The 14,539-nt window shown below is 43.9% G+C and overlaps 1 protein-coding gene across 13 annotated transcripts in view; it reads right to left on the bottom strand.

Moving 5' to 3' along the window:
• The window catches only part of tns1b (tensin 1b), a 313,864-nt gene that overhangs the window by 121,582 nt on the left and 177,743 nt on the right, over nt 1–14,539 (bottom strand). For all 13 annotated transcript variants that reach the window (XM_014164411.3, XM_014164404.3, XM_014164409.3 and 10 more), the window contains one exon: nt 4,983–5,021. In XM_014164411.3, coding sequence (XP_014019886.1) covers nt 4,983–5,021 — 39 coding nt within the window. The remainder of the gene's footprint in view (nt 1–4,982; nt 5,022–14,539) is intronic.

Genomic DNA, 14,539 nt, shown 5'->3' with positions numbered 1-14,539 from the left:
TCAACTTCTCACACATGAATACACTTTTATTTATGCTCCTGTGAACAACATTGAACATTTACATTCGTTTTGGCACAATCATGAGGGAGGCAACAGAAAGAAACTGTTTGTTTACTAAAAAAAGGACAGGATGGCTGTTTTGTAGGAAACAAAGTAGATGTGAGTTTCCTGTCAAAGCCCTCTTATGTCTGACACCTAAAAAGGCAATGCTGTTTCGCCTGTCTCAAAGCTGCATCCAAGCCAATTACAGGTTGATTTAAAACCCTTGGTTGACGTCCAGACAATGCTGAATATGTGACGATTAATAAATAAAGAGCCCTTCAAAGTCCTTGTGGACTGTTAAGGGAGCTACCTGGCACTGTCCCCAGTATTAATAATATAATAGTTGGTGGGCGAATATCACAGACATACTGCACGCACGTACACATGCTCAATTCCATTTCCACAAACAACCACATACAGAAAGTTAAAGAAAACGTTTATTTCAAGCAAGTGAATGGAGACAGAGACAAACACACACACTTATACAAAGTAACACACAGGCACAAGCACGGACCTATAGGCACAGTCGCTCTGACAGACACAAATGTAAACATACAAACATACATTTTAAATACACACACATTCCCCCCTAACACACAAACTGTATCAACCCCACCACACACAGGCACAATTTACCCACACAGGCAAACATCTGCTAGTCTCCCATGCTTAGCAGCCCCATCTGCAGCGTTTCACAGAACACGGTTTAGAAATGTAAACCTAAACGATGATGGAGAGAGGAGGGGGGAGGTGGGCTCCCTGGTTTTTAGCTCCCACTCATACACAATTTTGGGCCTACGATCTCATGGTGGGTTTCTATGGAAACAATCCAATGCTGGAATTCTAAACTGAGCCACGCAGAGCTGTGGGAACCTCCTGAGCCAGCAGTGTCCATAAACGACCTCTGACCTTTCTCAAAGTTCGCACTAGGACCCGGACGGACGGAGGTCACACGCAGGCCAGCCAGATCGACCCATCCCAAATGGACTCTTCCGCTCTCTCTGTTACATAACACATGACATTCTGGTATGCACGAGAGACTAGGGTTCTGTGATTATAAACAATTGTGGGGGACGACGACGACACACCAGTGGGGACGGAGTGATGCTAGTCTGCTCAATCTCACTCCGTTTGGAATGTGTTCTCTCTTTTCTCTCTCTCTCAACCTTTCTTTCTCTTCTCTCTTACTCTTTCTCTCTCCTGTCTCATGTCCTATTATGGCTAACCGGGTTTGGCCAGTGATACAACCACAGCATACACAGATCATGATATAACCCAATGGCCGATGAGGACTTCCATGACTTCCAATCTGAGCCAAAACTATAAGGGCTCTGTGTTTTGCCCCATTGTTTGTTTTCCTGTGTACAAATATGCCTAGCTGTCTCTCGCCTTGTATATTTGGACGGGTCAAAGAGAGAGAGAATCAAAACGTTCCTGAAGAGAACAGTTCTACACGCAACTTAGTGGAGTCCAGCTGTATCCATATACTACACAAAGCACACCATTGCTGTTTTACCTAAACTCTTGTCCTCCAGGGACTTTCATTTTGAAGTCAAGGCTCTTATTGTGAAAAAGAAGAACGCTAACCAGAAAAATCTTTCATATGGCTGACACAGGCACATTAACACACAATCAATACTTGTCATCAATTCTAGTCAACATCTTTCAGTGCATTATATAATGTGTATGTACAGCTGGTAAAAAGAAACATCCATCTTTCACTTGGCATATACAACATGGGCGTCCAACCTTACGTGCTTCCCATGTATATGCACATGCCTACGAGATAGGAATCACATCATATTATGGGATACTTGGTCCTGTCCTGTATACAGAACGTAATATGGCATATCAGCCAAGTATGTGCAGCTGTAAACACTGGGCTAATTGAAAAGATCTTGCCAATCTCTGCGCCACAGTTAGAGTCATTACACAGCAATGCACTGGCACGATTCCCCAGCCGTGGTTTGTGTTGGTTTTGTGTGTGTGTGTGTCTGGATGACGTAGGTGTCGGAGGCATTGACTGAGAAACAGCTTTGAGTGGATGCAGGTAAACACAAGCCTGAGGGGATTGTTTAAAGGTGTATGTGAATTATTACGTGTGTGAGTGCTACATGTGTGTGTATGTCTGTACGTGTTTCAAACCTAAAACCAGTTTACTATGTTCTGCTCTCTCTCTCTGTCTCTCTCTCTCTCTCTCTCTCTCTCTCCTCTCTCTCTCTCCACACTCTCTCTCTCTCCACACTCTCTCTCTGGGAAATTAAATTGCAGGCCCAGGGTTAGTTAACATGAGGGCACGTCTCAGGAATGTACTACCCAGCATGCCCCACTCTACGCCACGCACCTCCAAGCATGGGAGCATGGGAGTCCCACTGGGGGAGCTATCGCCTCATCACTCACTCTGAGGACATCCTTACCGCACAATGATCACACCAGAGCTTCCACAAGACAGCTCACAATGGACACCCCACTCTCCAACACACTGGAGTCCACAGAAATCTATTGATGCTATTGATCTCTATGCTGTAGTGTCGGCTCTATAGGCTACATCCCTTTGCTGGTTACGTCCTAACTGTGTATTTCTCCCTCACGTACAGTACTGTACTCTCAACTCATGCCTTCACTATATGGACCTCACTCTCACACAACATGACAGTCACAGCATCCACATAGTGTCTTCATGTACGTCAAGTTAAAGACTCATATTCTCTGTCTCCCAACACACCAAATTACTAGAATCACATAAGTGACTTTATATGTAAAATACTATGTTAATTGAACCCCTCATCATTCTAGCCATGAAGTGATTTATGGTGATCTTCCCTCTGTTCTGCACCTGGACAACACAACTGTCTAAATCAGATCTCTCTCTCTGTCTCTCTCTCTTTCTTCTAGAGGTGAGGAATTCACCAAACATGGAGCTGCCTGGGATGGGAGGAGAGAAGCATCCTTCAGCCAGAGAGCAGCCAATGGCTGAAAACACACACACACACACACACACACACACACACACACACACACACAATACACACCCACACACGGTTGCGCAAACACACACAAGCATGCACACACACACGCGCAAACACACACATACACACACAATTTATCCTATATACAATACACTTTGCACTTCACAACAATACAGCTTGACTACTCTTTTACTTACCTATGGCTCATACAGTACCACTGTGTATAACAATCAAACAGCACATTTTAGTTCTTCCCAACCTAATAACAAATAATAACGTTTTGAGAACGCTAATAAACTGCCATGACATGTAGTGGAATGCAGAGTTGTTCCTGCAGGGTTCTGTTAAATGTATGATCCAGAATGGAAAAAGAGGGGTGAGTATAAGAGGTACAGGAGTGGTGTTTTATCAAGAAAAGTGGTATGGGGGTGGGAAGTACAGCCCTAAGAGGGTAATCCCTCAGCAGCTATCCAAAATACCGCAGAGGTCCACTTCCTCCACACACACAGACGCACACACACACATCAAACGTAAAAGAAGTAGCTAATCATGAGTCATGTTGCAATCACTCTAAAATCCATCACTCTGCCTAATTAGAGAATACATAGCCTACCTACTATAATGCAATGAAGCAAAATCAGAGGGAGAAAACAATGTATGCAAACCAAACATCTGCACAAGCAAATGGTACGAGTGTGAAGTTGTGGTATTTTCTCCTGCTTCCTGCTCTCTGTAAGGCCCTTTCGTCCAGCTGGACTCAGTTTCCTCTGGTAAATACTGCCACTGTTGTCCTTGAGAACCATATTTTGTTTTCACAACACAGCTGCTGTAGGCCTCCCGAGTAGCTTGCCGCGTGTGTGTGTGGTGTGTGTGTTTGTGTATGTGTGTGCGTGCGTGTGTTTTCATGCATGTATGTGTGTGTGCACTTTCTCTCTCCTCGGTCGTAAAAAGACCATATGTCTGGTGAATGTTTTACATCTTAGCTAATTAACGTTTAAGTGGGCAATCAGCAAAATGTTGGGTGTGATGTCTACCTCTGGGGTGAATTGTCTTGGCATAGGGAGGAAGGGGGTTACAAGGTAGAGAAAAATACATGGGAGGCCATTTCACAAAGTGAAACTCCCTTGTAGATGACATACTGGGGAAGGAAAATAGATGAACTCCCTACTTTTGCCCTCAGAACAGCCTCAATTCATTGGGGCATGGACTCTACAAGAAGTTGAAAGCGTTCCACAGGGATGCTGGCCCATGTTGACTCCAATGCTTCCCACAGTTGTGTCAAGTTGGCTGGATGTCCCTTGGGTGGTGGACCATTCTTGATACACACGGGAAACTGTTGAGCGTGAAAACCCCAGCAGCGGTGCAGTTCTCGACACAAACCGGTGCGCCTGGCATCTACTACCATACCCCGTTCTCGCCTATTCACCCTCTGAAAGGCACACGTACACAATCCATGTCTCAATTGTCTCAAGGCTTAAAAATCCTTCTTTAACCTGTCTCCTCCCCTTCATCTACACTGATTTAAGTGGATTTAACAAGTGACATCAATAAGGGATCATTGCTTTCACCTGGATTCACTTGGTCAGTCTTTGGCATGGAAAGAGGAGATGTCCTTTATGTTTTGTATACTCAGTGTACATTGCAGGCTACTCTTTGTCTTGCCAAGGATTAGAGTAAATGTATACACGGAACGTGCAGAGAGGGCAAATAATTCCACATCCAACAGAGAATCTCAAACCCAGACCAAAAAAGGTAATGGAGCAACATAATGTTGTTTTTATTGCCCGTGCTCATACGTTGGATTCCCAGAACCAATTCCCTGGATGTTTGGATGGCATTCTGAAGAAGGGATTACTCCACAATGCATACATGGACACACTATTACTGACAGATTCACATTGTGGAAGTAACTGTATTGTTGAGCAACTGTTGAGCAATATATATATATATATATATTTAAAAAACTCTTACCAGCTCATAGTTAGTGGCAGGGACACAGGACGAAGACACCTGGAAAAGAAAATGAGGAAAATGTTGTATGTTGCAGATTATGCATAAGCACAGACAGTCGATACCTGATTTAAACTCTCCAAATTTGACCTGTGTGATCCTGAGCATCAGTCCATTGCTTTTACTGTATGCTTCAATATAGTATATAGTACATTTCCCAAAACTAGTACATCTTATGAATGTGTATCAATGTGTATGTGTTTATAGGTATATCACAGGAAGACTATGACAATACCCTTGTGATCAAAATGTCTAACAGAGATACAGACAACAGACCTAAGAGATGCTGTACAGTTCATTTTAGAATAGAATGATTGTCTTGTTTACTTCATTGTTCCCATATGATCCATATCAAAGCTGGCTAAATCACATTTGGCCCAGGCTGAGAGGCTGGGAAAAGAGAACAATACATTAGCATTGAGCTCTGAGCCAACCTCAATGGACAATCTAATAACACAGTCAATTTCCAACTGTGTAACAGTATGCAACAAGTGAAAGGTAGCCTAACTGCTAATTCCTAGCAGCAGTTAACTAGCTTATCTTAGCACCAGAAAGTCAATGATGTTTAAAGGCGATTGGGAAGCCTACTGGAACCCATGATCTGCCAAGGTTGGCGCTAACCTCTAATCCGATTAGCGCTCTAATGGCTGCGACAATCAATCCCAGAGTTCCGAGCAGAAGCACGAGGACGGCGAGGGGGTAAACAGGAAGAGGATAATAACGAGGGACTCAAATAGAACACTGAGATGAACCGTTTCCACATGAGGACCATCAGCCAAACAGTAAGTTGTCAGTGATGTTCCCTTCCTAAAAAAGTCTATCTTTCACTTAATTTTCAAACAAAAGACTATTGTTAGGAAAGGCTAAATTAGAAGCAGGAGACAGTAACTCGGATTCAATCAGCTGTTGACCTTTTTCACTTGCTCATCTCTCTATCTCTCTTTGCCTTACACCCCCCCCCCACACACACACACACACACCCACGTTCTCTCTCTTGCTCTCGTAACAGGGCTGTCTGTCAATGCTGGACCACTATCTCTGTTTTAGTGCTAAAAGGTCAGCTGTAGGCTATCAGGGCTGTTAGCCTTTAAAAGCTCTGTCATACACAGAGGCAAATCCTTGACTAATTGTCCCTTGCGGTGTGAACAGAAGACTTATGGTTTCTTGGGGTCTGCTTTATGTTTACGCTAAAGCTAGCACATTCCTTTCTGTCCACATAAAAAGCCTGAACAGTCTCTAAAAGTCCCCACCAAAACTCCCCAAATGTTGCTTCAGGCAATGTAAAGCACCGCAAATAAATACAATGGGACAAATCTGTCACGGCAGAGAGTAAATCAAGGATTATCCATCGCTAAGCCCATACAGTGGTTGATCTGCAATTCTAATACCGAGCTTGCTACTTCTTTGTACTGTAAGAAAAAGCCTCATTCAATAGCTCAGTTGTTTTCACAATGCATGGCAGCAATGACTCAATGCTTAACTCTCTCTATTGTGTCTGTTTCTGATTTCTTTGTTCATAAATCAATGTAGTTTATTCATGAAGCTATAAATGGAATGTGGAGATTTTCTAAACTGACTAAGGCATAACCTTAAAACGTTGGGACAGTGAAGGTACAACTGCGACAGTGGTTACTAATTTGCAGTGAAGTTTCACAAACGCACAAGAGGTCTACACAAATTCACCTGAATGCCCATTGGTCCTTACGACAAAGCAATCTCAAGATCCTCAGGGAGCTCAAAGCCAACTGGATGTTTGTGACTATGCAGCCAACACACACGTTGATTGGATCGAGCTAAAAGCATCACTGAACGGTAGCCATCGGGGTGTGAGTCGGCTTATTGGATTCACAAGGTTATATCGGATGCGTGAGTCACATTGGGTCATCAAAGTCTTTGTCGTTTTGGAGGCCGTTACTCAAACCCCTGATGGAATAGAGGAATGTGGACTGTAAACAGGAAAGCCTTGCTATCTGATACCAGCAAAAAGAGGTGCATAGTAGTTAGTTGAGCATGTATAGAATGTAGCATTTGTAGGGAACTATTTAAATACAGTGTAAACCAAAATAAATGCTGTATCTCTGACTAATGACTGACTGCAACCAGATAAATCAAGTAGCATGAGGACAGCTCCATGGAATGCCACTTGTCTCTTGAGAAAGGCTGCAGTTATTATTTAGAGGTGCTGTGAGTTGACAAAGTACAGTATCTCAGCCTGGTTCAAGTCTCCGCACTGTTAACCTCCTCAAATCACCCCAACCATGCCTGCCCATGTCTGCACCTCACCCCCCAACCCTCCCGTTCACTCCACACACTGACAGCTGCCCCCTCCATGCATCTCAGCTCATCCAAGGACTCCAAGGGGCCTGGGGAATGTCTGAGCCCCGCTGAGGTGCCTCCTCACTGGGCCTGGCCCATCTCTTCACATGGCCCCCGCTTCACCCCCAGGCTCCTGCTGCTAACAGTTAAGTCCACCTGCAATCAATAACCACTCCGACACCTTGTGTGTTTCACCCGAAATTCCCGCCCTTTTCCACTTGCCCTGAAATCCTCCTTGAGTGAGGAATTTTCAGGGTCGGATTGGTATCGAGGATGTTCTTATCGAAGTTGCCGTGAAGGGCATATGCTGGTGGGGGAATGGAAAGTGGTCTTTGGGATTGGTTCACAAATCAGTAACACTTGACAAGTGTGTTAAAGCAAGTGCTCTATACTGAGGATTAATAAGAATAAGGGCTAAGGCTAATCTCAGTCAAATATCCTAATAGGCAGCAGTGGCATGTATTCATTGACACCAAGGGAAGCCCCCCCCCCCCCAAAAAAACTATATATATATATTATAATAATGATCTTTTGTCTCTCTGTGTTTCATAATTTTCCTTCAATTCACAAGAGGCTGAATGTATCTCAGGTGAGAAAGCATCCGAGGGAGCGAAACAGCGCCCCTCTGACTCTCCACGTGTAGGCTATCTATCGGATACTGTCTGGTCCAAACGAGTATGACATTGTTGCCACCCATAGCATTGAAAACAAGGGAAGCCAGCAAGCATTTGGCTTCCCTTGACAAAAAAAGTTTAACAAATTTGCCAATCATTGCTGAGCTAGGGAACTGTGAATGGTCCTGACGGGAAAATAAATTATGTCAAGGGAAGCCAACTTGGATTTGGCATCTCTCCTATCAAATTGCTTTAAGAGCCTAGGTCATAAACAGAAACAACTTGAATTGTTGCATCTCGTTGTGTTGTTGTCCTCCGGTGGCTAGCTAGCTAAATTTGTCCCTTTCCTAAATTAGCCATGGATGGAGATAGGGATTTGGACTTGTGGTTTTACTTAATTCTCTGTACAGGCCAATGGTTATAACGGCGATTCTGATCCAACCATTAATTCCAACCATTAGTTCAATATGTAGCTAGATGTAGAAGGCTAATGATAACTAACTAACGTTGCGATGAACGGAAGTTAGGCTAGCAACCAAGCATTTTAGCCAGGTAGCCTAGGACAACAAAAAATAAAAGTGAGTACCGTATGACAGAGTGATAGACCGTTTTGTCAACATGAAAGAGAAGAGGATGGCATTGGCGTTTCTCTACAAGTAGGGCGAGTCAACATGTTTTTCTACGCACACACATGCATGCAAACATATATCAGAACCATGGACATCCACATCATATTTAGGTTATGTTGATTATACTAAATTGTTTTTGGTATCTTTCAGCAGAAGTGATTTGATGATGTTGAAATGTTGAAGTTGAAATGGTGCTTGAATAGTGGAGGCAGCTCCATTTTTCTTTGCAACTTGCGGTAGCTCTCTGTGGTTCTAAATCAATAGTTGTTTAGTGGTCGGAAAATGACGGAAACATTAACTTGCTTGACCATGCTGTAGGTCATGTAACTGTCTCTTACATGCAATAGGACTTCACCGGACAGAGGTTGCTATCCAGTTTTGTGATAAAACAAAGGTTTGGTTGAATATATTCTGCAACCGTCTTCCTATTGTCTCAGCCTTTAGGCCTATATATCACAGTGGCAAGGCATATGAACTAACAGGTTATAGAGCAAACAATGCAATTATGACAACACATTCAGTGTAAGTTGTATTATGGCTTTTTTTTCAGGGGGGGGGGGGGGGGGGGGGGGGGGCTTGGCTTCCCCAGTGATTTTAACCACGCACCGCTACTGATAGGCAGACTAATGCACTATGAATCACAATGAATTCCTGTGTGACAAACAAAGTTCAATGATGGCCCTCAGCAAAACATTTATTAAACATGGAGCGACCAACAGCTAGGCATAAAATAAATGCAATTTAATGGATTTTAACACAACTGGAGGCGGAGGGACATAGACTTACTTAGTGAGTAAGTTCGACAAAAGACCAGAAAAAAAGGTAGAACAATTGACACAAAGCCTAAAGGGCACACATGTGGGTCTATTCAAACACTCCCTACAGCCAAGTGATGGCATTTCAGACGTGAGGTAGTGTGTATGAGTTCAAATGGGATGACAACGTTTGGACTAATAATCTTGTAAATGCGTAATCATTGACCCCTTCGGGCTCCTTACTTGGCCACAATAATGAGAACCCACAGTAGGCTAGATTGAGACAGAACGGAAGAGGTCTACCCATAAACTAATAACTCAGATTCTACCCTAGGTAGCCATTTCCAGTGAGTTGTACTCTTGGCTTTAGAGGCCCACTATAGCACATAGTTTAGCATGCATCCTGTAGCCTGGCAGGTGGTCAAAGACTAGGCACAGAGACTGTTAAGAGAAGGGCCAGGTGAACACTTAGTATTGGGCCCACCGCAGGTCAAACCGTGGGTAACCGCGCTGAGAAAATATTACCCTGACACTCTGAAAACTAGAAGGAAGTAAGTGCAGAACAGAGGGAGAAATGAGTGAAGAAGAATTGGAAATGTGAACAGATTTGCAGGTGGAGAATGGCAAGGTGTGGCATAGAGAATGGAAGGAGAGCCTCAGTGAGCCTCCAGGTGACTTTGTGAATACGGGTGAATAAATATAATTGCATTCATAATGATTTACTCAAAAATATGTCATACTGTAGAGCAGGGGTATTCAAAGTCGGGGTCGCGACCCCATAAGAGGGAACGCAGTGGAGTCGCCCCCAAAAAACAAATAACTACATTTTATTAAGAGTACAGATTATTGTATGGGACAATATACATGTTTTTGAGAAATGCAATTTGACAATTATTTTAAATAAATATATTCATTGGTTGCTTTTCATTTTGATAAGAGATTATATGTTGATGTAAAAATCGAAATTTACATCATTTTGAAGTTGTGTCATTAGATTTGGGGTGGGGTCGCAAGAAATGATTTGGTGGAAAAAAATGGGATCCCCGCCGAAAAAATTACCGTCTTTTCTCTTTCTCTCTCTCTGGTTACTTTCTATCAGGACATTGTAATGCCTTTAAGGACCTGGGTAACAGTTTCAACTGTTGTATACAGGTACTACATTTACAGTGGTGGAAGGAGAGGGGGGACAAAACGTTTCCAGACCACTTTAGTTAGCATGGGGGAAAAACATAAAGCCTTCGTCAGTGTATGGGTTCAGGGACGGCCATGAACGTGTGTTGATGCTATCGAAGTGTACGAACAAGTGTAATATAATAAAGGGTAATTGTGTTTTTGCATTCTGTACATGCTTGTGTTAACAACATTAAATCAAGGTCCATTTCCCGCAGACAAAAGTCCATGGCAAATGGCTCTGTCAGTACTGGATATACAGTCGTTCATTGCTTACAGGGGAGGATGTACAAACATTGTCTTGTGTTGAGCTACTACAGATAAACTACAATAGATACAGTGATATGATCAATTTGACTTATCTGGTTATTGATTTAACAAAACAGTTTAGGATTGCTCCGTTTGGGTTAATGGCTTGGGATCATGGCTTAGCTTGCGTTGATAATCCTGCCGCCACAATTGGTCAAATAAAATTTTTAAAAAGCAGTCCTTCTCTTCTCTAATAGTTTGATTGTGGCAGTGTGAGAGGTGAGCTGCTGGTGCACTCCAGGCTACCATTACAATGTAATGAATCAATCGTGGTGGGTCAGGTGTATTTCCACAGTGCCAAAAATGGGGCATATCACCACTCAAACCTTCAAACCTCTGGCACTGGCATAAACACAAGGCCGCTCCTGAGTGCTTTTAATGTTTACTCAGACCCAATACATCCATGCATCTGGCAATTCCTCATTGAAATATTTAGTGTGCAAATTCAATTTACTTGGCATAACCAATAACAGAGGGCTTTCCGTAGCAGGGGTATCTTAGTTTGCAAGATTCTGTGTTAGTTTGGACTTATTGGGTATAAACACTAGAGAAAGGAATGAAGTGGAATCACTGGCCCATGTGCCTGTGCCCATTCCCCCTTCAGAACATTCCGTCTGAGCAACAGCTATGCGTTCCTTTCTCTTTTTTCTTTCAGTGTGAAATGTAGAACATCTTCAGATGACTGCCAAGCTCTGATCCATCCCACACTAACTACATAACATTGTTTCCCTTCTCAATATGTAAATAGCCGGTCTTTTTCATATATATCTTAATCTCACTTTCTATCTACGAACTAAAAATACTTTCCTGCAACCCGCCTCACCCAATGCGGTACGGATCTGCTATTTTTATTCCTTATTACTGGAACTTCCATCAGAAACTAGCCAGCTAACTAACTTCTAGTCTTTGTTAGCCACGGCTAGCGGCCTTCACCTTTTTCTCGTTCACCAGCCAGCCAGCCTTAGCTCGGCCAGCCTTAGCTTGGACAACACCTGCCAGTCTGCACAGCGCGATATCAACCCAGAGCATATCAGACTGATTCTCTCCACCATATCACCGGATTCCTGCCGCTCTGGATCATTACACCGGATCATCGCAGCTAGCTAGCTGCAAATCAGTGGCTACTGTTAGCAAGCACCAACTAGCCTTGAGCTAGCCTTGAGCTAGGCTCATATACCAGCTAATTCTAGGGCTACAATACCTCCTTTGCCAATAGGCCTGGACCCTTTATTGTCGATAAGGAGCCCCGCCGATCCATCACGACTGGACTGCCAACGTGATCACCGGATGTGGTCTCAACAGGCTATTCTGTTACGATGTCGCCATAGAACCATCTACTAGCCCCAGCCCGCTAGCTTTTCTGAACGCTGTGTCCCCTGTTCGCCTAACGGCACCCTGACTTACCTATTGCCGCTCTTTTGACCCTATGATGACTCGGCTACACAGCTAAAGCACAAAGAGACTGTTTCAATAACATGGTACCTCATTTTGTTTACCTGTCGGCCCCAGCCTCGAACTCAGGTCCTGTATGTACCTAACTGACACACTCTGCCCATTCATGGCCATTTACCCGTTGTTATCTTAGCTCTCCTGATCAACACCTGTGATTGCTTTACGCCTCTCTCTAATGTCAATATGCCTTGTCTACTGCTGTCTTGGCTAGTTCTTATTGTTTTATTTCACTGTAGAGCTCTCGGTCCCACTCAAAATGCCTTACATAGCTCTTTTGTCTCACCCCGCACACATGCGGAGACCTCACCTAGCTTAACTGGTGCCTCCAGAGACAAAACCTCTCTCATCGTCACTCAAAGCCTAGGTTTACCTCCACTGTACTCATATCCTACCATACCATTGTCTGTACATTATGCCATGAATCTATTCTACCACCCCCAGAAATCTTCTCCTTTTATTCTCTGTCCACAACGCACTGGATGACCAGTTCCTATAGCCTTTAGCAGTACCCTTATCCTACTACTGTTCTCTTCTTCTGGTGATGTAGAGGTTAACCCAGGCCCTGTAGCCCCCAGGTCCACTCCTATTCCCCAGGCGCTATCATTTGTTGACTTCTGTAACCGTAAAAGCCTTGGTTTTATGAATGTTAACATCAGAAGCCTCCTCCCTGAGTTTGTTTTATTCACTGCTTGAGCACACTCCGCCAACCCTGATGTCCTAGTCGTGTCTGAATCCTGGCTTAGGAAGGCCACCAAAATCTTACATTTCCATCCCCAACTACAACATTTTCCGCCAAGATAGAACTGCCAAAGGGGGCGGAGTTGCAATCTACTGCAGTTCTGTCATTGTCAGGGCTGGCTCAAGGAAGCAGGAGAGGTAGAGTCAAGCGCAGGAGACAGTAAATTCTTGAACACACTTTAATCCGTATGCACAAAAAATAAAGACCGTCCAAACACGGCAGGGCAGGTCGCCAAACAGATTCCACACTCCAAAACCCTTATTAAACGTCCAAAATAGGGACGCAGCCCATAAATACCTCTGCGGTGATAAAACACAAAAACAACCACAGGCAGAGGGAAAAAAAACACACGTTCCTCAAGATTCCACAAACCTGACAAGGAACATAATCACGCACAAACACAGACATACCTTGCTAAACTAAATAACCCCCCCTACTAATAACTAAACCAAAACAGGTGCGTGCCTACCTAGACCTAACCAACAGAAAGTGAAACAAAAAGGATCGATGGCAGCTAGTAGGCCGGCGACGACGACCGCCGAGCGCCGCCCGGTCGAGGAGGGGCGCCACCATCCGTCGGTGTCGTGACAGTCATGCTGTCCAGGTCTGAGCCCAAACAGTTTGAGCTTCTAATTTTAAAAATCCACCTTTCCAGAAATAAGTCTCTCATTGTTGCCGCTTGTTATAGACCCCCCTCAGCCCCCAGCTGGGCCCTGGACAACATATGTGAATTATTTGCCCCCCATTTATCTCCAGAGTTTGTACTGTTAGGTGACCTAAACTGGTATATGCTTAACACCCCGGCTGTCCTACAAACTAAGCTAGATGCCCTCAATCTCACACAAATTATCAAGGAACATACCAGGTACAACCCTAAATCCGTAAACACGTGCACCCTCATAGATATCATCCTGACCAACCTGCCCTCAAAATACACCTCTGCTGTCTTCAACCAGGATCTCAGCGATCACTGCCTCATTGCCTGCGTCTGTAATGGTTCCGCAGTCAAACGACCACCCCTCATCACTGTCAACTGCTCCCTAAAACACTTCAGCGAGCAGGCCTTTCTAATCAACCTGGCCCGGGTATCATGGAAGGATATTGACCTCATTCCGTCAGTAGAGGATGCCTGGTTATTATTAAAAAGGGATTTCCTCACCATCTTAAATAAGCATGCCCCATTCCAAAAATGTAGAACTAAGAACAGATATAGCCCTTGGATCACTCCAGACTTGACTGCCTTTGACCAGCACAAAAACATCCTGTGGCGTACTGCGTTAGCAACCAATAGCCCCCACAATATGCAACTTTTCAGGGAAGTTAGGAACCAATATACACAGGCAGTTAGGAAAGCAAAGGCTAGCTTTTTCAAACAGAAATGAACATCCTGTTGCACAAACTCCAAAAAGTTCTGGGACACTGTAAAGTCCATGGAGAATAAGAGCACCTCCTCCCAGCTGCCCACTGCACCGAGGCTAGGAAACACTGTCACCACCGATAAATCTACGATAATCGAGAATTTCAAAAAACATTT

The sequence above is a fragment of the Salmo salar genome, chromosome 21 (assembly GCF_965601325.2).
Source record: "Salmo salar chromosome 21, fSalSal1, whole genome shotgun sequence".
In the NCBI taxonomy this organism is placed as follows: domain Eukaryota; kingdom Metazoa; phylum Chordata; class Actinopteri; order Salmoniformes; family Salmonidae; genus Salmo; species Salmo salar.
This window is presented reverse-complemented; position numbering and strand designations above follow the sequence as displayed.